Here is a 23,622-nt window from a genome sequence, read left to right as displayed (position 1 = left end):
GATGATAGTCATAACAGTTTAAAGGAGGGGAGGCTTATCATTATCTTGACATCAACATCAAATGCAGAGCTTCGGGGGAGAAGAAGAGGGGTAAGAAACATACTATCATTTGCCAGGACATGAGTCCAGAGGCAATGTTCTAACTGATTAATGTAACTTGACTGAATAACAACTGAGACAACAATAAATTTACAAGTAAAGTGTGAACACACTGTAACTCACCTTGGAAAAGCTGCTGACAGTGTCGTCATTGAATACTACACATATGCCCATTAAGAAAGCACAGATCCCCTGTACCAGTTCTTCATTTTCATCATGTTCATTTGATCCAACCTACAAGAACAATATGAATTTTTAATACTTTCAGAGCTACCAATGTAACTATAATAAATAAAGGATTATGTATGAATTCAGCAGCTAGGGTTTACTAGTTCTCTAACAAGTAAGGTGCAGAAATTTGAAATGTTCTGAAATTTCAGTTTAAAACTATCAAGCACTTCACATCTTATGAACTGTCTTATGTTTGAAGTTAGTATGCAAATAAGATATACTATATACATGATTCTAAAACCTAGACTAGATCCAATAAATAGCAACAAAGTCAAGAATATTTTACAAACCTGTGCTGTGAGGTAGGGAATACTCGTGGCAATGCTCACAAACTGTTTAACTGCAAGAGAACAATGGGCCAGCCATGTACTGAGCAACATCAAAATTCCAAGTTTCGACTGCACTTTGCCACACTGGAAAAAATTATTATTATTATTAATAATAATAATAATAACAACAATAATAATAATAATAATTTTCTTGTTACTTTTTCAAAGCTACAGAATTTCTTACAATCTACTGTATTTCATTTACTGGAATAAAAGGCTTCACAATACTAAATAGTTGCTTTCAGTCCTGTTGTAAACCATATTTGTACAATGAAATGACAAAATGAAACATTCAATAATAAAAATATTGACTGGGTTACTATTGCTAAGATTAAAATTTTTACCGAAAGCCAACTAAGACAGATGCTGTTACACAGGCAGTCATGAAAAATAACGCTGCAGTATTCCAAGCCATGTCAAACCACACGTGTGAAGTGCCTCTTAGTAGTGAAGCTCAAATGACTGAATGTGTGATTATACAGTATATAACATGTCATTACAGTTATGATCCGGAATTTGTTATCACAGTTAATAAAAGTATATTAAAAAAAAAAAAAAAAGAAAAAAGAAAAATCTTCCTTCACATAGTGATATCAGAGGCAGATTGTATAACACTTAGACCAGTCGAACAGACAAAGGAACACACTATTTTTTGTAGAAACAAACCTTACATTTGATGAAAAAGAGGAGAAGTTGTTACAAAATGGTTTATGTTAGACAGGTCTTCATTACTTTTAATAGCCCCAAAATATGGTGACACTGTACTATGCTTTTCATCATGTAAGTATCATCTGATTATGCAGCTTTATGCCACAAAACCAGCTGTGTTTTAATACACAACAATTTTACCAAGTATTAGCACAATTCTTCCTAACATTATGTCTTTCAATAGTTGCAGTTGCCCTGAATATAAAATATTTGCAATTGGGAACTGTTGTCTTGGATGCATCACTCAAGTGAGCATCACAAATTTGCTCTTGTTGAAACTATGTTTTTGTTTTTGCTTTACTGTTCTTTGGCGAACATACCGTGCAGCAAACAACATATTACTTACGTAATTCATCTTATACTTAAAACAAAATGTAAATGCACACAAGACACATAGTAGCTGATAAAAAAATTACAGCAGACAGCATACTCTCAGGCAACAAATACAATTCTTTTAGGTGCTGGGTAAAAAATATAGAAAATTAAAAATACACTAATTTGTTCTGAAGTGACATTACCTTCAAGTCGTATGACAGATCACAAAAGATAAAGATTAAGAAATACAAACATATGACACTTTTGCCTGGCAGTCTGTGAAATGGTACAGAGGTTCTGCACAGGAATATACATTCAGTTATATATCTAGGTTTTAAAAAGTCAAATTACAATTTTGTAAGTTGTTGCATTTTTCTGGTACAAAGATAGTGTCAATATTAGTAGGAAATTGGTGTTTCAGACCATCACATATACACTGCCTGATGAAATGAAATATAATTATTTGGTAGCTCTTGTCAATAAACAACTTACTATAAGTGTAATGAGACTGCCACAAGCTGCAGACAAATATAAATATAATAATAAAGCATTCATTATTCAGTTATCCCAGTTGGAGGCCATTTAATAGAAAAAATATTACAAATCCAATACCAGCTCGGAATTTAATAAAAAAAAAGACCATATTCTGCACAATACATGGTTTCTGTGTCTCTCAGTGGATGTACAGAAGACTTTAACAGTGCACACTTGTAATTTAAAAGCATTAGCACAAATGGCACACAAAACACCGGAGATGTACGTTGATCGGCCAAAACATTATGACCACTGCTGCCTACAACATTGAATGCTGCCTGGTGGTGTTGTGGATACATGATGCAGTAACAAAAGTATCTAAGCAGAGCAGACGCGGGTGGGGGATCACCGTAGCAAAGATATGGGGAGCAAATGGGGAAATCCATTGAGATAAGTGACTTTGGCAAAGGGAAAATTATTATTACACAGAGCCTGTAAAAGAGTCTCTAGGAAATGGCATAGCTGGTCGAATGTTCACATGTTACTGTTGTGGGCATGTGCAGAAAGAAGGAGGAGGACACTGAAAGTTCCAATGTGCACTAAATGTTTGGATATCCATGACTCTTCACAGAACATGGCGTTCAGAGGCTGGTGGGAGCAATATTATGCTATGGGAGACATTCTCCTATCTTTTCACGAGGCCTGTGGTGGTAGTCGAAGACAAACTGACAGTGCGAACCACCTGCATCTCTTCATGTTTGATGTCTTCCCCCGACAGTGGTGTCCTCTTTCAGCAGTATAATTGTCTATGTCTTGGAGCCAGAACTGTGCTACAGCAATTTGAGGACCACTATAGTGGACTCACATTGATTTCTCAGTGACCTGTTCCTGTGGAATCCATTTGGGTCACTATCGGGCACCATCACAGTGTACGCAAATAAGCGGCCCATTAGTTACACGAATTACATGACCTGTGAGAAGACATCTAATGCCACGTACCTCCACAAACCTACCAAAAAACTGTCAGATCCCTGATAAGCAGACTCAGTGACATACTTGGTTCCAAAGATGGACAAACTACCTATTAAGCATATGGTCATAATGTTTTGGCTATCAGTGTATACCATCAAGGGCATTGAATTGATAACTGTTAGAGTGGGGAATCTTATGAATATACTATAACCTCTAGAAGATGAACTTATGATACAAGTTGCAGCCTAGAAGTTGAAAATGTTTATCAGTGTACTCTGCAAGTCATCTACCTTAATGTGAAGCAAGCCGTACTGAATTGTGCGATGCAAACGGATCTGCTATTGAAATATATGAATATGCTATGATCTCTTTACATATTGGACTTTAATGAAGCTCTGCATAGTATTTTATAGTTGTCACTATTTCACATCAAATTGTTTGTGCAATTTTTAAATCTTTTATGATTTTTTTTACCTCATTTCTGCCACCGACTTAAATGGTTCCACAACGCAAATCATTTATATAACACCAATAAAGTCAGCAGTTGACTTATTGTTAACAACACACCCTATGTCAAATTGTCATTCCAATTTATGGATTTTACATGGCACCAACAAGCATGTTGATAAAGAACACACATATAATTACAGAAGTAATACCACCTGATCAGTGGCTCAAAGTGAAGATTTTTTGGTAAATCTGTGATACAGTGATATACTCCATCCTTGATGTGGTCAAGGTGTATCATCAAATTCTGCTTACACCCAATGACATTGCTAAAACTGAGATTTGGACACCAATTCATTTGTACAAATTTACACGTGTTGTTTGGCTTATGTAATGAAGGGCAGGCTATGTGTATGAAATTACTAAACATTTAGAGTTTTGTTAAGAGCCTTGTGCACACGGACACTGTGGGACCGTCATTACTACCAGAAAGAAATCTTCAAAGTTCAACATCAACAGACTACTATTTACAATCACTGGAAATTTTTTCAATGCCAGATGCAACAGCAATCACAACTGCATGAGGATGGGTCACATATTTTCGAGTATTCTAGCACATAACTACTGACCAAGGAATTTTATTCAAATTACCATGTTTGTTTAAAACTTTGGCAGTGCTACTGGAAACAAAACTCATTCCAACTACTGTGCTTACCACCCAGCTGCTAACAGCATTGCAGAACAGTTACTCCTCTAGTTAAAAAACTGCACTTGTGGAATGTCATAGAGCACTTTGTAGATGATGCTAGGAACGCACATGTATTTTAAAGAAGATTGAGATCCAACAGGCAACGAGATGCTCTATAGATAATGGGAGAATTTTTTGACAACATATCAGAAAATGTCACCAAAGAATCAGAGTTTGCAAGGCAGTTGTGAGCTTTAAAGTGGTAATTAGGAACAGGGATATGGTTTCTGACAACCATTCACTGAAAAAGAGCTGCAAATCTGCAAAAATGTTTCGGTATACCATGATGCTGTCTGTAAACTGCTAAAGCCACAATACTATGAGCCATAAGTCATGTCAGTGCACAGAGACAAAACCTATGATGATATGGATGAACTAACAGTTGCACTATAAGAAGACAGATGTAAAACTGGTTTTCACCCCAAATAAAAGCTCAATAAAGCACATCCACAAGCAAGATGTCATGAGCAAAGATTGTCCTTCACCTGCCATCAGCACTAGCAATGCCAAAATGCATGTACTATACGACAAGTCCATTCATTCTTATACAATGTTAAGACAACAGGGTGGGAGGAGGTGGGGGTGGGGGCTAATGCGGATGACTATTTTATTATCCGTTTTATAACATCAGTCTTTTTTATATTCACTTTTTCCTCTCTTGTTCTCCTCCTGTTTTACCTCCACTTTAAAGGAAAATACTTATTTGTTGCATCTCCAAACCTTTATATGTGTGTATTTAATTTTGAAATTAAAAACTGTATTAGCTGTACCACATGCCTATAATAAATATAGTTGTGGAAATGTCTATTTCCTGCTCTTCACACACAAATCACCTGAATTACAAGGCATCACTGCAGCTTTTTTTATGAGATAGTTTATGAGTAAGTTTACACTTTTATTTTCTCCTCAATGCATGCATATTACAGGGCAGAATACTAGAAAGACCTCAAACTGTTAAGTGCTACAGGCTGATTTGTCTGTTAGATGCCTCAGGAAGCTGCTATAATAACAGAAACAAAGACTTTAGTGGATCAGTTCTTGTTAGCAAGATTTTTGGGGAAAAAAATGGCAAAATATTAGTGATGTAATTGTTCTCACTAATGAAAGTAAAATATTTCTAGGTTAAGATACGCGCCCATGTTGACTAACAAGTACCTAGTGATTAAAAAGAAGAAGCAAAATGGTATCATAGTCAGTACAAAAAAATCTGAATACTCTACAGAGCAGGAAGAGACAGAGAAGAAGAAGAAGAAGAAGAAGAAGAAGAAGAAGAAGAAAAGAAAATATTTTACCTACAACTTAAGTATGAACTACGACTTATTACAGTTAATGCTGAAAATGCACGTCACATTACAACTAAATCACTGTGAGAAAATACTTCTAAAATACCTGCTGTAGCAATGAAGTGCACTGGTTGAGTAAGGACACAGGAGGGTTGCCAATGCTAGTTGCAAGCATTACCCTCAAAAGCTGCTCTTTCTGTGCAGGATTTTCAACTAATGCATGAGCAAGAGCCACAGCACTGAACCAGTTTGAGAGTGGATCAGCACTGAACATTCCTCCACAAAGTAGCTGACCAGTTGTTAGGGTGCTCACTGAAAAATAAATTACGAAAATTGCTTATCAGAGTAAAATGAAAGCAAGACAATTTTAATTTTACGCAATAATGATCTTACATATACTTGCTGCCTGGACTCCAACCAAATGTGAGGTACTGTTGGTGCTGCACTCTTATTTACAGCCAAATTTGACTTCCTCTGCTTGCTACTTACTTTGATGTGCATTTTTCTGCATCTATGCTGTTATGCCGTGGAATTTACATTCAAAAGATGTTTCCAGGCTCTAGCAGATGCGGTATTACTGAATTTGTTGTCACACTTCAAGTCTGATTTAAATGAAACCTTCATTTTTATTTCCCAAGTTTTCCAATATTATTTTTCTGAAAGGCCTCCTATACTACAGTCTACACTGTCCCAGTATCTTGGCTGCTAAGCCATGGCATAAGAACCAAGATACTGATCTTGTTGCATTTCATTTTATGATTACACTGCAGATGATGACCAGTGACAGATGATTTGCTTGACTGTTTACATCAAATCTGCTGCTGCTGTTCCTTGACTGTTTTAATGGTGTGCCCCACATATGACACACCACAATGGGATGGGATGGAATGTAGTCTACATCCAGTTTTCAGAGTCCTAAGCTGACCTTAACATTGCAGAGCAGACCTACATTTATTGGAGGGGGGGAGATGAAATTACATTGGATATGTTTTCAAAGGAGTCCTCCAATTTCTAAATAGACGGATTGAGAAAAGAAAGGAAAAAACATCTTTTACTTCCTGTATACTGACCCAATCAGTTGCCACTGTTCATTCTGACTGCTTAATTAGTCAGTCTATGTATATACTCATTTGGAAACCTAGTCATAGGATTATAGTCTTTTGCAAGGCTCTCATTGTCCAATAGCATGTGAGCTGTGTGGAGCATAAAAAAAGAAGGATGGTTAGATTAAGTCCAGTGCTTTAACTACTGCCCACTTCACTCCACACTATGAACCAGTGTTCTCAGCATGACAGTGCTTTGCATTGTGATTACGGGTAAGGATTGGAGATTAGGTTCAGTGTATGTGTTCTTTCTACACAATATGGGGTCCAGGTACCTTAACTAACATGTCATGATTAGGCTCCAAATTCCTGGGATGAAAACAACTATACAGTCTAAGTTTTCTAATATCCTTATTTCATTAACCAGGAACAGAAGTATCAAATCAAACACAGCTAGGTATAAGGCATTTAATTTATTATGGTCTCATCAGTCATCTCCTTCCCCATTCACCACTGATGTAGAACACCAAGGGAGTGTGCATTTCACAGAGTAACAGCAGGGGTGCAGAAAAAAAATTATGCATCAAATGTTGTATTGGACACCTGAAGTCAAATGGGCTTTCAACAAAGCTTCACAGTCAATCTTTGAAATATTGTTGCTAAAAATGGAGTCAAATCAGTTGCAAAACCTAAAATGTATCATCAGCAAGAATTACTTTTTCACTCTGTAGTGGAGTATGCACTGTTTTGGAAATTGTACAATGGACAGTGACTCAGATCCAGAATCTTGCCTTTCACTGATGCTTCTCTTACCGACTGAGCTTTACACCTTTAAATCTGTCTCTTAATTCCTTCCCTCACTTTCCTCCTCTTAAGACAAGTTGTCCTTTGATAACTTAGTAAGAGCACTGGCTGCAAAATGCAGGATTCTGGGTTGAGTTCCAGCCAAGCCAACAGTTTTAATTTGGAAGGTTGTTTCAAAATAGAAAGGACCTGCATAATCACAAACCAGTATCCTTAACATCGGTTTGCTGCAGAATTCTTGAACACATTTTGAGTTCGAATCTAATAAATTTCATTAAGAAAGAAAAACTTCTGTCCACAAATCAGCACAGATTTAGAAAGCATCACTTGTGCTAAACTCAGCTTCCCATTTTCTGACATCATGACCTACAAACCACAGATGGAGGGCAGCAGGCAGATCCCATATTCCAAGATTTCCAGAAAGCATTTGACACAGTGCCCCACAGTAGGCAGTTGACAAAGGTCCAAGTCCATAGTTTATGTTCCTAGATATCATTTTTTAAAAACTATATATTTTCAAACTGTTTGCAAAACAACCTTATCCTATACAAAATACTCTCCATTACAACTAATACATTTGTCCCACCGTTACTTCCACTGTTTGAGACAATTTTTTGTAGTCATATTTACAAATGGCTGACAGCTCCTCCCTCGCTTTTTTCTTGAATTCTTCAATGTTGTCCAACCACTCTCCTTTCATGTCCCTTTTTATGTGTGAAAATAAGAAAAAGTCACATGGAGCCAAGTCCAGTGCGTATGATGCATGGGGCTGTGGAACTATGTCCTTTTTACCCAAAAAACTGTCTAAGAGAGATGGCTGTGTGTGCAGGTGCATTGTTGTAGTGGGAGAAACAGTCTCTTGTCTGCCGCAAATTGGGTCTTTTTTGATGAACACTGTTTTGCACGTTTGATTGACGGTCTTACGTAGGGGAATAAACTATGAACGAACTGTGCCCTTGGCATCAGAAAAGCAAATTAGCATTGTTTTGATGTTTGATTTAACTTGATGAAATTTTTTTGGATGGGTGATGGTGGCTTCTTCCATTAGCTTGACTGTTGCTTTGTTTCTAGGTCACAGTCATAGCGCCATGACTCATCACCAGTAATGACGTTTGACAGAAAATCTGGAAGAGTTTCAAGCTGATGTTTCAAACCACTACATTTTTCAACTCCACTTGCCTTTTGATTGTCAGTCAGAACTCTACGAACACACTTGGCAGTAACCCTTTTTATTCCCGTATCTTCCATTAAAATTCACTGACCTGAGCTCCAAGATAATCAACTAATCTCTGACAGTTGATCAATTGTCGTTGATGGTCTGTGAGCATAAACTCTTGAATTCTTTCACTATTTTTGTTGATTCAGGCAGTTGATGGAAATCCAGAACAAGGTTTGTCATCAATCTACATGTCGTCATTTTTAAACTGAATAAACCACTCATACACTTGAGTTTTTCCCATAGCGTCACCTTGGTAAGATATTTTCACCATTAAGACAGTTTCAGCAGCATTTTTACTAAGTAGAAAACAAAATTTCACAGCTGCATGTTGTTCACTTAAACTTGCTATCATAATAAATGAAACAAGAACAAAACAGCACTAGCAAAAACAATCAGTGTGAATGAAAACAACAAGCCAGGTCAACAACACAGGCGGCACTGAACCGGCAATGAGTTGCGCTCTACATGTCTAGTGGCAGAAATGCGTACTACACAAGCTCCGCCCATGGCAACGTTATTGTGTAAGCCCCCCCCAATACACTGTCCTCGACGAGTGTTCATCAAAGAAAAGGGTATGGTCATGAGTGCCCCATACAACTGTGATACAACCACCCTTATTCTCTCTCTCTCCCAATCTCCGCTAATTTCAAGTTGCCGCCGCTCATACCTCACCTGTCTTTCAACATCTTTGCCTCTTTGCTTCTGCCTCGACTGACATCTCTGCCCAAACTCTTTGCCTTTACAAATGTCTGCTTGTGTCTGTGTATGTGCGGATGGATATGTTTGTGTGTGCGAGTGTATACCTGTCCTTTTTCCCCCCTAAGGTAAGTCTTTCGGCTCCCGGGATTGGAATGACTCCTTACCCTCTCCCTTAAAACCCACATCCTTTCGTCTTTCCCTCTCCTTTCCTATTTCCTGATGAAGCAACCGTTGGTTGCGAAAGCTTGAATTTTGTGTGTGTGTTTGTGTTCGTTTGTGTGTCTATTGATCTGCCAGCGCTTTTGTTTGGTAAGTCACATCATCTTTTTTTTTAGATATATAAATCATCTGATGGACAGAGTGAGCAGCAATTTACAGCCATTTGCTGATTATGCTGTGTTGTACAGAAAGGGGTCATTGAGTGAATGTAGGAGTATACAGGATGACTTTGACACAATTTCTAGTTCGTGTGACGAATGTCAGCTGCCTCTAAACACAGAAAAAGGTAAGTTAATGCGGATGAATAGGAAAACTATCCTGTAATGTCTGAATAAAGCATTGGTATGATCCTGCTTGACACAGTCACACCAATCAAAATATCTACGCTTAATGTTGCAAAGCAATACGGAATGGAATGAGCACATCAGATTGTCAGTTGGTTGTAGGGAAGGCGAATGCTCGACTTCATTTCATTGGGAGAATTTTGGGAAACTGTAGCTGATCCATAAAGGAGACAGCTTATAGAACGCTAATTCGACCCATTCTTGAGCACTGTTTGAAGTGCTTGGGATCCCCAACAGGTCAGGTTAAAGGAAGACATCAAATCAATTCAGAGGTGTGCTGGTAGATTTATTGCCAGTAAGATCAATAAGGAGGCCATTATTACGGAGATGCTTCATGAACTGGAATAGGAATAACTGAAGGGAAGACAGTGCTCTCTTCGCAAGGTACTATCGTGGAAAATTTAATGAACCAGTATCTAAGGCTAACTGCAGAACAATTTACTGCTGCCAACGTACATTTTGTTTAAGGACAATGAAGGTAAGATGAGAAAAATCAGGGTTCGTACAGAGGCTTTTAGGCAGTCATTTTTCCCTCACTCTATTTGTGAGTTGAACAGGAAAGGAAATGACCAGTAGTGGTATGTGGTAGCCTCTGCCACGCATTGTATGTTGGGTTGTGGAGTATGTAAGCAGATGCAGAAAAGTTTCTTCAGAAAACAAAGAAAAGTTGCAAAAGCTACAGAAGCTATATAATGAGATTTCAATATTACAGAAATTAATTATTTCCTTTTCCTTATATGTGTACTGATTTATTTGAAAAGAGCAGTCACTAAAGTGAGTGGACTAGTGCCACTCCTATGGCAACAGTGAGGTGAGGGTTGCAGAGTGATGGGGGGAGGGAGGGGGGGTAGAAAATAAATAAGTGTAACTACAAATGAAACACAGTAGAACAGAATGACCAGTATACTGTTTTGCAACAATTAGTACTCCATTACTCCTGTTCAATAACATTACAACAAAGTTTGTTACAAAAACTAACAAACTATTACCTTTTTTCATAAACTGTGGCCACTTTTAGAATAAATTGTATATAATTGAGAATAATGCTTATAGTCTACTTTAATACAACTTTAATTATGGCTCCTAGATTGTAGAGGAAGAAAAATGACAGTTCAAGAATATATCTCAGTACTTACTCTCAGATGTAGAAGGGAGGAGAGTTTGAACCAGTTGTGCTTGACCAACTTCATTCTTAAATAGGAAGCACTGGAAGCAATACAGCACGGAACAACGAAGTATGAATGGTTGTTTCTCATTCACCATGGACATCAGGAGGACAACTATTGCAGGCCTGGAAAATAAGAAAGTACATTTATTATTTATTTTTTATTCCATAGGATCATTGACACACAAACATGGAATATCTCACTACATTATGTGAGTAATACACTACATTAGTCGTATTCCAAGGATCCTGTAGTAAGAGATCTCTGGGATATGGGTAGAAGTTAAGGACCTACATTTTATTTAAGTGCAATATAATAATACAACTGAAAATTGTAAATATTATCATACAGGATGTACATGAAGTCCAGGAACACTTTCAATTATTTATTGCACACAAACTAAACACTGAACAGATGTCATACATATTGCATTTTGAAGAGAAACTCTGAAAGTTGTTTTTTTTTTTTTTTTTTTTTTTTCCCTCCCACACACATTCAATAAGCAAACCATGAGTAACCCAGCAGACATCAATATGGTAATCGAATTCTTGTCATACCCACTCAGCGTGGCATTGTCGACTGGCAGTCGTTTCCTGTATTCTTTCCCGGAGCTCTGTTAAATCACGTGATTGAGTCGGTACATACGTCAGATCTTTAATGTGTCCCCACAGGAAAAAGTCACACAGAGTGAGATCTGGTGATCGGGGAGGCCATTTCATGAAACAGCTGTCCCCTTCTGTAGCACAGCCGATCCACTGGTGTAGCAGCTCCGTGTTCATGTACCCACGAACTTCACAAGGAAAATGGGGTGGAGCCCCATCCTCCTGAAAGATGAATGGAGAGTCTGACTGCATTTGAGACATCAGCCATTGCTGCAACATGTCCAAGTAGGAATACCCAGTGACAGTGCTCTCCGCGAAGAAGTATGGCTCATACAGTTTTCGACGTGACAAGGCACAAAAAACATTTACCTTTGGGGAATCACACTCAAATTCAATGCATTCATGTGGATGCTTTGTAACCAAGATTTGGCAATTATGCCTGTTCACTTTCCCATTAGTGTGAAAAGTGGCTTCATCACTAAAAATTAAGCGATCAACAATGCCATCCCCATCCTCATTGAATTGTTGCAACTGCGAACTAAACTGAAAATGCTTGTCTTTGTCATTGAACTTCTGCAGTAGCTCCAATTTGAATGGTTTCATAGACAGCTTCTGTCGCAGGACTTTCCATACTGTCATTGGAGCCGTTGTGAGTTCACGGGATTCACGACGCACCGATTTCTTTGGACTCCTTATGAATGTCTCTCGTACGCACTACACGTTCACTTCACTCACACTGGGACGTCTGATTCTCTTTGCCGGGCACAAGCAACCCGTCTTAACAAATTTGTTGTGCCAGTGGTAAATGGCCTTCCTTGTTGGTGGCCTCTTCCCGTACTTGGATCTAAACATCTGTTGAACAGCAGTAGTACACTTGTTTCTGTCAAACTCCAACACACAGAAAGCTCGGTCCGCACCTGAACTCACCATGTTTGCGACTAGTGCTGACTACTGGCAAATTACCAAACTACGCTGTGGCAGTATACACGGAAAAAAACATTTCAGGGTTTCTCTTCAAAATGACATATGTTTGACATCTGTACAATGTTTAATTCTTGTGCAATAAATAACTGAAAGTGTTCCCAGACTATATGTACACCCTGTATTATAGCTCTCTTATTAATTACGGACTAACATAAAATATTGTCAACAGTTTCTGTGGAGACACTCTTTACTGAAGTACAAGCAGTTACCTTACAGAAAGTTTTTAAATTTTGTATTAAACTCAACCATGTAACCTTTAAGAAATTTAATATGGTCTGGCAGGCTGTTGAAATCATGTGTACCCATGAGTCAGGCCTGATTCTAAATTAATGTTGACTTCTTGTAATCTTTATAGAGGTTAGTTTTGTTCACAGTATTTTATTCATGCTTTGCACTACTTACTGACATCAGAGAACTAATGGTAATCAATAAAGACACTAGAATGAGATTTTCACTCTGCAGCGGAGTGTGCGCTGATATGAAACTTCCTGGCAGATTAAAACTGTGTGCCGGACCGAGACTCGAACTCGGGACCTTTGCCTTTCGCGGGCAAGTGGAAGTTTCAATAATGACACTAATTAGTATATGTATAATATAGCAGCTGAGAAAATATGAAGTTCTTTAAAGAGATCTCTAAAGGAAATTTGAGAATTAACATCAGACACACTGAACAGCCAAAACATTACAACTACTACCCACTGCAAGAATGAATGCTGCCTGGTGGTAATAAGGGCAGGTGAGAGGCAAAGAAACGAGAAATCATTATAGTGATGATATAAGCCAAAAATGGAGAAATCCACTAACATAAGTGACTTCAACAAAGGGCAGATTGTAATAGCCTGGCATCTGGGAATAAGCATCTCAGAAACAGTACAGGTTGTGCACTGTTTGTGTGCTACTGTTACACACATCTATGGAAGATGGTTGAAGAGCAATGAAATCATGAAGTAGGCGACAAGGTGTTGGACAACCACACATCACAGAACGTGCAGATCAGAGGCTTACCCACGGAGGACAATACAGGTGCAAGTATTTCATAGCACGATGTTGACCACACATTACTGAACATGGAGCTTCACAGCAGACGACCCTTATATGTTCCCATGGCTACCCAATGACAATGGTCAGTTACAACTACAGTGGATACATGATTATAAAGATTACACCTGGGACCAATCGAAATGTACAGCCTAATTGGATCAACCCCGTTACTTGTTAAACCTGACGGGAGGGGTGTACCGTCAGGTAGTACCTTCACCCACTCATCAAAGAGAGCTCAGTTGGTCAGTCCTCCCAAAAAGAAGCCTCAGAATCATAGTAACAGGGCATTAGTGTGACATAACACTTTCATTGTAGTCAAGCGAACAGGGGGAACCTTTGAGAAGGTCTCCTCTTGCTATATTCATATGCCATTGGAAGGTACTGCTGGATCTTTAAACAGTGTCAAACAACTTCATAATGGAACACTTTCAGTTGAAACTACTAATTCAACCCAAATATTTAAGCTCCTGGGATGTAAGGTGTTAGGTGACTACAGAGTCGAGTGAGTTGCATAACACCCTTAACTTTAGTAAAGTTGTGGTTACCTGCTCCGATATAATGGAGGTGGACCCTGTGGAGTTAGGTGAAGAACAGAAAAGTATGGGCCTCATAAAAGTGCAGAACTATATGAGGAGAATCAGTGGCAAATTGGAAAAAATCAGTAACATTTATTCTAATGTTTAGTACTCCGGAACTACCTGAACATATCTGTGCAGGCTATATCTGCCTTAAGGTTCAGCCATTTATTTCTAGCCCAGTGCAGTGCTACAAATGTCAAAGATTTGGCCACACCGGTAATGGGAGGGCTACGTGTGGCAATTGTGGAGGCTCAGCCACAAATCTGGCAGTTCTTGTACACTTCCTCCGAAGTGTGTAAACTGCTCTGGGGATCACTCCATGTGGAGCAGAAAGTGTGAGGTTTACAATGAGGAAAGGAAAATTCAAGAGTTGAAAGTTGAGAGCTGCATACCCTATGGTGAAGCTAAAAAAGCTTTCAGAGCTAAGCAATCTCTAGTTTTTGCTACTTCTTTTGCATCAGCCCTTAAGACGCCAATCGCGAAGTGTGATGCCTCCATGCAAACTCAGGCCACAGATTCAAGTACGGGCACATGCACTTGTCTGGAAATGCTCCACTTGAAACAGAGGTCATTTGGAAGTGGCCAGCAATCGGCTTACCACCTAAGCCACATATGACCTAAGCCAATGCTACTACTCACCATCAGAAGCCAACTAAGCCATCCCCGCAATCCAGGCAACCACCTTCTCCCATCAGTAAAGAAAAATTTCCTTCAAGAAGTAGTTCCCAGTCCAAGAAAGCAGTAGTTAAACCTTTGGATTGGCAAGCTCTCTCCCTCCCTGATGAGGACTATGCTCTTGAGGATATGGACTTACAGTCGGAGAAACAGGAGAGCCAGGACCTGGCTAACATTCCCCTGATCTCCCTGGTAAATCACTACCTCAGAGGGAGAAAGAAAAGAGCAACCATCGCTAAACAATGGCTTCCACAGGCGTGGCAGTGGAATGAATATCGCTCATATTTGGAAGAATTACAGCTCCTGGCCCAAGAGAAGCCGTTCTGCATCTGCTTACAAGAAATGCATCTTAAAGTCACCAACACACCTGCGCTATACAGGAAGGACAATACTACTGGAGACAGGGCTAAAGGTGGAGTGGCTCTTTTTATTGATGAGAGATGCCACTCCTCTCCTGTCCCTCTTACCACGACCATGCAAGCAGTTATTGTGAACCCTTTAACATCACAGTGTGTTCTTTGTATCTTCCACATAATGATGCTTTGGATACAGACATACTGGCAGAACTCTTTTGGGCACTCCCACACCCATTCCTCTTCGTGGAGGACCTCGGTGCACACAATGTGCTGTGGGGCTCAGCTACCACTTGCTCCAGGGGTCGGATGAGCAACTCGTCCATTCTGAGAATATCTGTCTTCTGAACATGGGTCAAATGACACACTTTTCCACAGCTGCAAGGTCTTTTTCAGCCATTGACCTTTGTTTTTGTCCCCCAGCTATTGTAGACTCAGTTCAGTGGGAAACGGCTACAGATTTATATTCTACTGACCATTTCCCAGTGTGGATCCATCTGCCAACTAAGATGGGGGCTGACAGGGGACCACGCAGTTGGGTGATACAAGGGGAAATTGGTTGCAGTACAGTCGATGGGCTAGTTTTGAACAAAAGGACTGCACAGAGGAGACAGTGGCCCATATCACTTGTGAGATCCAATGGGCTGCCACAGAGTCCATCCCCCGGTCTAGTAACCCCCTCAGACGATGGAATGACGACTGTCGATTGGCAGTCAGGGCCAGACGAACAGATCTGTGGAACTTCAAATATTGTCCAACTACAGAAAACCTTCATGCCTTCAGGACTGCAAGAGCACATGCAAGGCAAGTGATAAGAGTGGAAGAGGGCATCCTAGAGCGAGTTAACGACTTTCATTACTGAGTCCACTTCCACTGTGCAAGTTTGGGACTCAATGAGATGGATTTCAGGCAAGGGCAGTACATGTCCCCTTGCGTCCTTGTCACATAATGGGCTCATGGTGTACATGAGCAAACACAGCTCAGGTTTTAGCTGAACACATCTTAATTGTTACTATGTTATCCGAACAAGCTCCTGCTTTTCAGGTGTTCCGTACAACTGCAGAGATTAGGAAGCTCAATTTCCTCTCGCATAATGAGGAAGTCTGCAACCTTCCATTCTTTATGTGGGAACTGGAATCAGGTATGTCTGCAGCTACAGACACTGCTCCAGGACCCGATGAGATCCATTATGCCATGCTTCGTCATCTGTGCCCTGATGCAAAAGGACAGCTCCTCTCTTGTTTCAGTCAGATCTGGTTTGATGGACAGTACCCCACGACTTTGAAGGAGGCAATACTAATTCCATTCTGGAAACCTAGCAAGGACTGAAGCACCAATAACAGTTACCGGAGTGTAGCCCTTATTAGTTGTATGGGTAAGACCCTTGAACGCATGGTAAACTGCCGCCTTGTCTGGCTGCTTGAATTCCGAGATCACCTGAGCTGCTCACAGTGCGGTTTCAGGTGCTACCGTTCCACCCTTGACAACTTAATTCTATCGGAGATAGCGATACAAGAATCCTTCTTACTCTCGCCAACTTCATGAATGGGGATGTGTGGTGGATGCCTGCCATTTCTTTTCCAATCCTTTCTCAAGGACCAGTGTTTTTGATATCATGTTGGTGATGCCTTGTCTGACTGCTATGTTCAAGAGACTGGGATCCCCCAAGGCAGTGTCCTCAGTGTCACATTGTTTGTCATTGCTATCAGTGGCATTTCTTCTGCAGTCTGGAGCCCTGTTAAACGCTCTTTGATTGTGGATGACTTTTCAGTCTTCCACTCTTCATCGGATCATATAATGATAATGAGGCAGCTACAGTTGATGATTGGGAGGCTGGAAACCTAGGCCAGGACAGCTGGTTTTCGTTTCTCACCCAAGAAGACTACATGTGTCAATTTAACCATGACTGTCAAAGTTTAAACCAACCAGTGTCACAATGGGGGACAATATTTTATGTTTTCAAGAAACTGTGCACTTTTTGGGTTTATTATTGGACTCAAAACTATCTTGGCTCCCAGACCTGAAAGACTATGAACACAAAAGGCTTCCAGTCATTGAATATTTTGAAATGCCTTAGCTGACAGGTCCCTCCTCCCGCAGTTTTATGAGACATTTGTCTGATCACATTTAGATTATGGCAGCATGTTCTACTGACCAGCCCTTCCTTCCTTCCTCAAGAAGTTAGATGCTGTCCACCATGAGGGAATTCAGATATTGATTGGAGCTTTTCAGACCAGGGATACAGGGAAACAACATGGCTGACAAAGCCACCAAGAAAACATCTTGGGATGGTGCTGTCCATCAATGTCCCATGCCACTGCATGCCATCATCTTACTTTCTGACAGACGCATCATGTGTTAGTGGGAGACTTAATGGTTGCAGGTGACAGAAAACAAACTGCGGTCTCTCAAATCGACCACAAAGGCATGGTGGACTTCATGTCAGCCTGATCGTGGTAGGAGGTTCTGCTTACCAGACTGCACATCGGACATAACCCTTTAACACATGGCTTCCTCCTCCGGCAGGAGGATCCACCACTCTGTGAAGTTTGCGGCATGCCACTTTCAGTTCAGCCTGTTTTGGCAACGTGTGTCGTATATACTCATATTAAGGCAGCCCTCAGTTTCATTGGGGATCTGCCCACCATCCTCGCAGATACTGATTCCAGTGTTACAAGAGCGATGAAATTTTGTAAACTGTCAGGCCTCATCCCTAAATGGTGGGGAAGGGAGGCAGACTTCAGTACATTATAAACTGCTCCACATAAGGGGACAGCTTTCATCCTAACCCTTGAGATTAGCATGCTGATTTTTCATCAGGGCACTGATGACCAAGTTTTGGACAAACTGTTTAGCCAAATGTGATGTGAAGCTTGAGGCTTGTGATAAGTCTTGAAAAATGACTAAAAGTCGAAATTAGCTAATAGCATGGACAATACAGATATTGCGGCCTGTTTCAGCCATGTTCTCTTTCTTAAAACTTGTTGAGGTTGTGGATCCCACGAGAAGAAAATTCTTGGTTATTACCGTCACCTGTCAGCTTCAATTTTTCAGTTGCAGTCACTTTTGTTCTCTTCCCCCAGCATTCCTACGTTCTCTGACTTACTCAATCTTCTTCCATGAATAGTCCTTGTGGTGTTCTTGATTTCTTGTTGGCTAGATAGTCTCATCATCTGGACATACTGTCATATGTAAGAATAACTGCTCAAAATATGGACTGCACAATGGATTCAGGCAGCTGGGGGCAGTGTTATGCTAAGGGGAACATTCTCCTGGGCTTCCATGGGACTTACAATAGTATCTAAAGGTACCGTATCAGCTGTAGACTATGTGAATATTACTAACCACCTGCATGCAGCCCTTCACACTTAATGTCTTCTTTGATAACAACAGAAACTTGCAACAGCGTAATTGTGTCTCAATCCCAGAATCAAGCTAAAGCAGTTTGAGGAGCATTACAGTGAACTCATGTTAATGTGTTGGCCACCAAATTTGCCTAATCTGAACCCAATGGAACAGATCTAAATTTGCCTAATCTGAATCCAGTGGAACAGACCCAGGATGCTATTGGCACCAGTTCTGCACCCGCGAACAACCAGCCTCTAATTTATGGAAATTGCATGATCTGTGTGTATATATCTGGTGCTACGGGCCGCCATAAAACTACCAAGGGGGTGTCAGATCCATACCATACACATTCGCTGCTGTATCACACTTCAAAGGCTATTAATGAAGTGGTCGTAATGTTTCAGCTCATCATTGTACAAGTTCTATAATAAACTTCTGTAGTCTGTAAATATAACCCCCACCCAGAAGTATACTGTAACTCATTAGTTTGTGAGAATATGGAAAATAAATTTCTTAACTAGTAATTCAACTATAGCAGTAATCACACATACTGAACATGTAGCTGAAGGGTCTTTCCATCTCATTTATGGAAAAAACAAACATTTTCACATGCGCCATCTCAGATTTGGATGAAACTTGGTGTATTTGTTCTCACTACTGAGATTAGCAGCCATACCATATGTTAATATTTATCAATGTCTGTCTCCTTTTTTCAATATTTGGAAGTTTTGTTGTTTTTAACATGGTGCTGCTAGAACAAAATGACATTTATGTTCTGAAAATAAGTTACCATTTGTTTTTGTTTATCATCAAAACAATTTGAAATTTGGGGGCTGTATATTCTTTACTACTGTACAAGAACAAAAGGAAAACATCACTGTACCTTAACGTAAAACCACAAAGGCAGTAAAACTGTTTACTTACATTTTTTCAGAGAGAAAAGAGGAAGAAGAAGAAAGAAAAATAGCTCCACCACCAAACTGAATATCACATCTAAAACAGCTCATGTTAATGTTTTAAAATAACACCATGTACAGTAGATGTAATTTATATCACTAACATTTTTTTTGGAGTAGATTAATAGTCCTGCCGTTGCACCGATTTCAATGATTACTCCTAAGTACCACAAATTAGAATATTTACAAGTTACATGTCTTGGAAAGAACAATTTTCTTTTCTCATAAAAGATACCAATTTATTTCTTCAATTACATTTCAAGGTGGGCTCCATGTCACTACGTGATGACCTTGCTTCAAGTTCCCTAAACAGTCTAATGACTCAATGTTATGGAAACTTCTAGTTCGGGGGAGTGTTCAAAACTCTGCAAAGCATCCTGCAAGGTAAGAATGTGTCTGATTTACATACTCTTAAGAAATAATATAAAACTTAACGTTGGTGACAATAACATCGCAAAACTGAAACAAATCTGAATGCAGATCATATTTGATTTGCTAGGAACTTTGTAAAATTTTCTTTTGAGCCAATCTTAACTGTTCATCCTAAGCCATCACACTCAGATTTTATGTGGCCAGCTGCAAAGTACGATTACTCAGTATCGATATTAAAAGTGTTTTGGTGTAGACATAGGTTTATCAAATTAAATTTATTTTTTCAATTGGCATATACAGCCATAATCAAAATAGTGGATTTTTTTAAGAATAAGAACATGTTTCTTTTGAACTGAGTCACAGTTTCTTGAATTTCATGGATGATGCAGAGATCACATTTCATATCATCAGATACTATACATAGACTTTAAACTAAGTTTTCATCTTCAGTAATTGTTAGATTAATTATAATATAACGTACAGTGCAAAGGGACCAATGGTACCACTGATCTTCGTCCTGCGTAGTAAAAGAGTAGTTTTCATTAGAATTCATTCATGCTGTGGCCACATTTACGTCAGGTAATTATTTTAGTGCATTATAATATTTTGAACAATATTATGAAAGGACATTTTGCCACACACCACACACAGGAGCTGTTGTCGCAGGCAGACAACGAAAGACCATTAAAGCATTAAACCTGTCTGCGACTCAATGCCTCCTCTGTGTGTTGATTAGAAATCTAATCCTTTCATAACAATAATGTTATTCCATCCTGGTCTTCCCATTGTTTGATTTTACAATATTTTGACTGAGACTTGGTAATGCACGAATGTGGAACAAGTATTTTCCAATTCACATGAAAGATTGTCAATAAAGTCAGCAATGTTTGCAGTAAATGTGATTATTTGTGCTCTGCCAGTTGAAACATACTGATATGAATAGCAGTAGTTGCACCGTCTTCACCGTTTTCAATTTTTTTTTCTTTTTGAAGGGCATTCACTACAGTATCACAGCATACATGCTTAGATTGGTTTTTGCATACTAACATTTTTCTGATATCTTTATAGCTTTGATACTGCATTAAATAGTAAAATTATTTCTGATGAATACTGCAGACATACACTGAGATGGTACAATCAGCACATTTAAAAATCATTTGGAATGTAGTGATCCCAATGTACAAAAACCTACTTTCAATTCTGGATGTTTTGTGTAAGTTACCTAAAGTCAACTTTAAATGTTTAGAATTAGATTCTCACCCTGAACATCTATGAGAAGACAACAGTCAAAGAAAGAGCCAAAAAGGTGGAAACAGCATTCAGGCTATGCAACACCACTTACAAATCCAAAGCCCCATCTTATTATGCCAAACTGAGATACTTCAGTACTGTAGTCAAATTTGAATGTTTATATGCAGCAGAGGCATTTTTCAGGAAGGGACTCTCAGAAACAGAGAACAAATTTCTAAAAAAGATTCAGGGGTTGAAAACAAGAATCAGTGTTTGAGTTTACATTTTACTTGATGTCAAACAAGGAATTACACAAAATGTAGTTTGATGAGACCGGTCCATAGAGATCCCACAAGGTGCTAGGGAAACAACCATTGACTTAGGCCAGAACCCTGCATGCCTGAGCAAGCCTTACAAAACTGGAGAAGGGGGGGGGGGGGGGGTAGGCAGTAGGTGCCCCAGAGGTTGCCCGCTAGAGACTCTTACCTCAACAGCCATTCATCTCATCAGCACGTAGCACACCTTGAGGTCGAGGTTATATACAGTGAGTGTGTGTGTGTGTGTGTGTGTGTGTGTGTGTGTGTGTGTGTGTGTTCCTCACAGTCCAGGCAGTGAAGCTAAGACCCCTGTTCTCCAGAACACACAATGATCCTCCGCTGCACTGCATGGCGGTCACTAAAGCATGCCAAGAGCTTATGGTGACAAGATGGCTGGTGGCACTTACCAGTCCCCAGCTCAGGAACCCCGGGGTCGCCCAGCCCGTACTTAGCAAATGAATGCTGAGCCTCTTAGGGGCAGAACTAATGAAAGTAATCTAGTGAACCATTGGATTGTATTTGTGCTGTATATGTATGTGAAAGCAACATGTGCCCTAGTATATATCTCAATGAGGAACTTAAACTTTCAGCACGGCAAGGAACCTGTAGAGGAACTATGGATCAAGTTTAAAAGAATAGTTGATCATGCTCTGGACAGATATGTAGCCAGTAGAAAAGTTCATAATGGGAGGGAACCACCAGGTATACAGTCACTGTAAAGAAACTTCTAAAGAAACAGAGATTACTGCATAATAGGTGTAAAACAAAGTGCAGGGCTCTAGATAGAGAAGCTGAGTGAAACGCGTTTAGCTGTCAAGAGAGCAATATATGATGCTACCACAGCAGAATATAGCCAGGCGATCTTTCACAGAACCCAAAGAAATTCTGGTCATATGTAAAGGCTGGCAGTGCCACCAAAGCTGAGTGAAACACGTTTAGCTGTCAAGAGAGCAATATATGATGCTACCACAGCAGAATATAGCCAGGTGATCTTTCGCAGAACCCAAAGAAATTCTGGTCATACGTAAAGGCTGGCAGTGCCACCAAAGTTAGTGTCCAGTCCCTCGTAATGAGACAGGAACTGAAATTGAGGGTAGCAAAGTAAAAGGTGAAATGCTTAACTCCATTTTCAAAGGAAAATCCAGGAGAATTGCCACAGTTTAATCCTCATACCACTGAAAAGATGAATGAAATAATTATTTGTGTCAGTGGAGTTGAGAAACATCTGAAACTGTTCAAACTGAACACAGCTCCAGGTCCTGATGGAATCCCTGTCAGATTCTATACTGAATTTACAGCAGAGTTAGCCCCTCTCCTAACTATAATCCATTTAAGATCCCTTAAACAAAAAAGCCATGCCCAGCTCTTGGAAAAAGGCACACGTCACACGCTTCTACAAGAAGGGTAGTAGAAGTGATCCGCAAAACTACCGTCCAATATCCTTGACACTGATTTGTTGTAGAATCTTAGAAAATATTCTGAGCTCAAACATAATGAGGTATATCGAAAAGAATGACCTCCTCAATGCCAATCAGCAAGCATTTCGAAATCATTGATCATATGACACCCAACTTGCACTTTTCGCATATGACTTACTGAAAGCTTTGGATCATGGCAATCAGGTAGATACTGTATTTCTTGATTTCTCAAAAGCATCTGACTCAGTACCACATCTACAGTTATTGTCAAAAGTATGAACAAGTGAAATTTGTGACTGGACTGAGGACTTTTTGGTATGGAGAACACAGCATATAATCTAGGATGCAGAGTCATTGATAGATGTAGAATCAACTTCGGGTGTGCCCCAGGGAGGCGTGTTGGAACCCTTGCTGTTCATGTTTTATATTAATGATCTTTTAGATAATATGAATAGTAAAATCAGGCTTTTTTGCAGATGATGCAGTTATCTATAATGAACTTCTATCTGAGAGAAGCTGCATAAATATTCAGTCAGACCTTGATAAGATTTCAACAAGGTGCAGAGACTGGCAACTTGCTAAGTTCACAAATTTAAAATTTTTGCACTTCAAAAAACGAAAAATGTAGACTACAATACCAATGAGTCA

The 23,622-nt window shown here is 39.6% G+C and overlaps 1 protein-coding gene across 4 annotated transcripts in view; it reads right to left on the bottom strand.

Moving 5' to 3' along the window:
- The window catches only part of LOC124776650 (general vesicular transport factor p115), a 223,626-nt gene that overhangs the window by 91,555 nt on the left and 108,449 nt on the right, over positions 1-23,622 (bottom strand). For all 4 annotated transcript variants that reach the window (XM_047251738.1, XM_047251739.1, XM_047251740.1 and 1 more), the window contains 4 exons: positions 11,071-11,225; positions 5,713-5,918; positions 621-743; positions 223-333 (listed from right to left, as the gene is read on the bottom strand). In XM_047251738.1, coding sequence (XP_047107694.1) covers positions 223-333; positions 621-743; positions 5,713-5,918; positions 11,071-11,225 — 595 coding nt within the window. The remainder of the gene's footprint in view (positions 1-222; positions 334-620; positions 744-5,712; positions 5,919-11,070; positions 11,226-23,622) is intronic.

The sequence above is a fragment of the Schistocerca piceifrons genome, chromosome 2 (genome assembly GCF_021461385.2).
Source record: "Schistocerca piceifrons isolate TAMUIC-IGC-003096 chromosome 2, iqSchPice1.1, whole genome shotgun sequence".
Lineage (NCBI taxonomy): Eukaryota > Metazoa > Arthropoda > Insecta > Orthoptera > Acrididae > Schistocerca > Schistocerca piceifrons.
This window is presented reverse-complemented; position numbering and strand designations above follow the sequence as displayed.